Here is a 1,949-nt window from a genome sequence, read left to right as displayed (position 1 = left end):
TCACAGTGATGTTGGGGATAAAGAGCTCCTGTGTGGATTGCTGGAGCTTCCCATTGACAAGCCAAAAATACTGTGCAGGCGGGTTAGAGGCTGAGTGGCAGGAGAGACTGAGGTTTGCCCCTGGATGGTAATAGGAGTCTGAGGAGGAAATGGTGGGGGCGTCCGGGCCATCTGGAATAATCAGAATAAAGCCACATGTGATGTAATCCAAGGGAAGGGGAAGATCTGGGTGTGTACAGGGGCCACAGTGTCCATCTGAGTTGGGTCAGAAGCCATGGCCAGCCTGGCTGTCTAGGTGAGTCAGGTACTCATACCCCAGAGGGACAGATGTGGCCTGGCCTCTGGCAGTGTGGATTTGGGCTGAGAGCCCGGGCCAGGTACGAATACGAGTTACTCACAGAGAACATTCAGGGTGAATGGGTCACTACGACCGGCACTGACTGGGTTCCAAGTTTCACACTCATAGGGTCCTGTGTCCTTCCTTATGACCCCATGTAAAGTGAGGGTCCTGTTGTCCAGGGACAGCTCAAGCCTGCTGCTGTCCGGGAGGCTCTTACTGTTTACTGACCACAGGTAGCTTGTGTTCTCAGTCTTAGGTTCACACGTTAATACTACAGAGTCCACGTTCTCCACGGGGTCCGACTTGTTGCTTGTGATGTTGGGTTTGGGTAACTGCGCTGTACAGACAACAGAGAGAACATTGCCCTGGGTGGTACCTGTGATTCCTCCAATGATATCTTTTATCAGAGTTGGCATCTCTCACCTCTCTGTCAACCCAAGTCCTTAAGAATAAAGCAGAACTGGGGCACCTGGGTGGCTCAGTCGGTTAAGCCTCCAACTTCGGCTCAGGTCAGATCTCAACGTTCGTGAGTTCGAGCCCCGCGTTGGGCTCTGTGCTGACAGCTAGCTCAGAGCCTGGAGCCTGCTTCCGGTTCTGTGTCTCCCTCTCTCTCTGACCCTCCCCCTCTCATGCTCTGTCTCTCTCTGTATCAAAAATAAATTAAAAACATTAAAAAATGTTTAGAAAAAAAATGTTTAGAATAAAAAAGAAGTAGGCAGATCTGTGTATCTCAAGACAAATGCAAGAGGATCCGAGCGCTCACGGAAGGAAAAGCCACCTGCTCTCTCTGTGCCCAAAAGCACACACTTTCTCAAATGTCAACTACAGGGCAGCGTGTTGTCTGGAAGACACGGGACAGAGTCAGAGACGGCCCCCAACCCCCCAATACAGAGCCTCTCTTGGCTCTTCACGGACCTGATGGCCTGGCCAGGGCATGGGGATCTGGGCAGAAATGACTCCCAGGGACACCGGAAGCAAGCCCAGAGTTCAGGTCAGGACTCGGGCCCCAGGTCTGTTCAGCCACTCATCATTCTATGTGACCCTGAGTCAGTGACTGTATATTCCCCCGTGCCTCAGTCTCCCACTAATACAACGGGAATAATGGTCAATGATCTCTACTTGCCATGTCTGTGAATTAATCTTTAAAATTCCTTAAATGCCTGGCCCTAAACTGGTTCATAGCAGCCAGCCAATCAAATGGCCACTGTGACCCTTGCCTCCCAGAACAGGGCTCCTGGGGCCCGATTCCTGGTGGAGGAAGAGCCACCGAGAGCTTCTCTCTGCTCTCTCCCTCCCTGGGGTGTGGACCTTCCTCCTGCGTCTGCTAAGTCTCCCGGGGTGGCTGGCTAATGGACTGGGGACTTGATATGTCTGTGCTGTCCCTGCCTCTCCCCAGATGTCCATCTTGAGACTGAGCACTGGCTGGTGACCAGCTCAGAGGCTCAGGACCCGGCAGCTGGGAAATCACTGATCCAGTCAGCCCTACCCAGGAGCCCTAACCCTACCCTGGCACAGAGTCCCCGGGGTCACTACAGTCAGGAGCCCCAAGATAGTGGTCTGGGCTTGGGCTTTCTGGGCTGAGCTGTGGTGAGGATCCCAGGGGTCCCTC

The 1,949-nt window shown here is 53.5% G+C and overlaps 1 protein-coding gene across 1 annotated transcript in view; it reads right to left on the bottom strand.

The window, feature by feature from the left end:
* The window catches only part of LOC115279799 (carcinoembryonic antigen-related cell adhesion molecule 1-like), a 12,046-nt gene extending 11,184 nt beyond the window's left edge, over positions 1-862 (bottom strand). The window contains exons 1-2 of the mRNA XM_029924304.1: positions 399-862; positions 5-171 (exon numbers count right to left, since the gene is read on the bottom strand). Of these exons, the coding sequence (XP_029780164.1) occupies positions 5-171; positions 399-756 (525 nt within the window). The 5' untranslated portion in view covers positions 757-862. The remainder of the gene's footprint in view (positions 1-4; positions 172-398) is intronic.
* Positions 863-1,949: the final 1,087 nt, after the last annotated feature.

Source organism: Suricata suricatta, chromosome 16 (assembly GCF_006229205.1).
Source record: "Suricata suricatta isolate VVHF042 chromosome 16, meerkat_22Aug2017_6uvM2_HiC, whole genome shotgun sequence".
In the NCBI taxonomy this organism is placed as follows: domain Eukaryota; kingdom Metazoa; phylum Chordata; class Mammalia; order Carnivora; family Herpestidae; genus Suricata; species Suricata suricatta.
The sequence above is the reverse complement of the archived record's forward strand: the minus strand, read 5'-3'. Positions and strand labels throughout refer to the sequence as shown.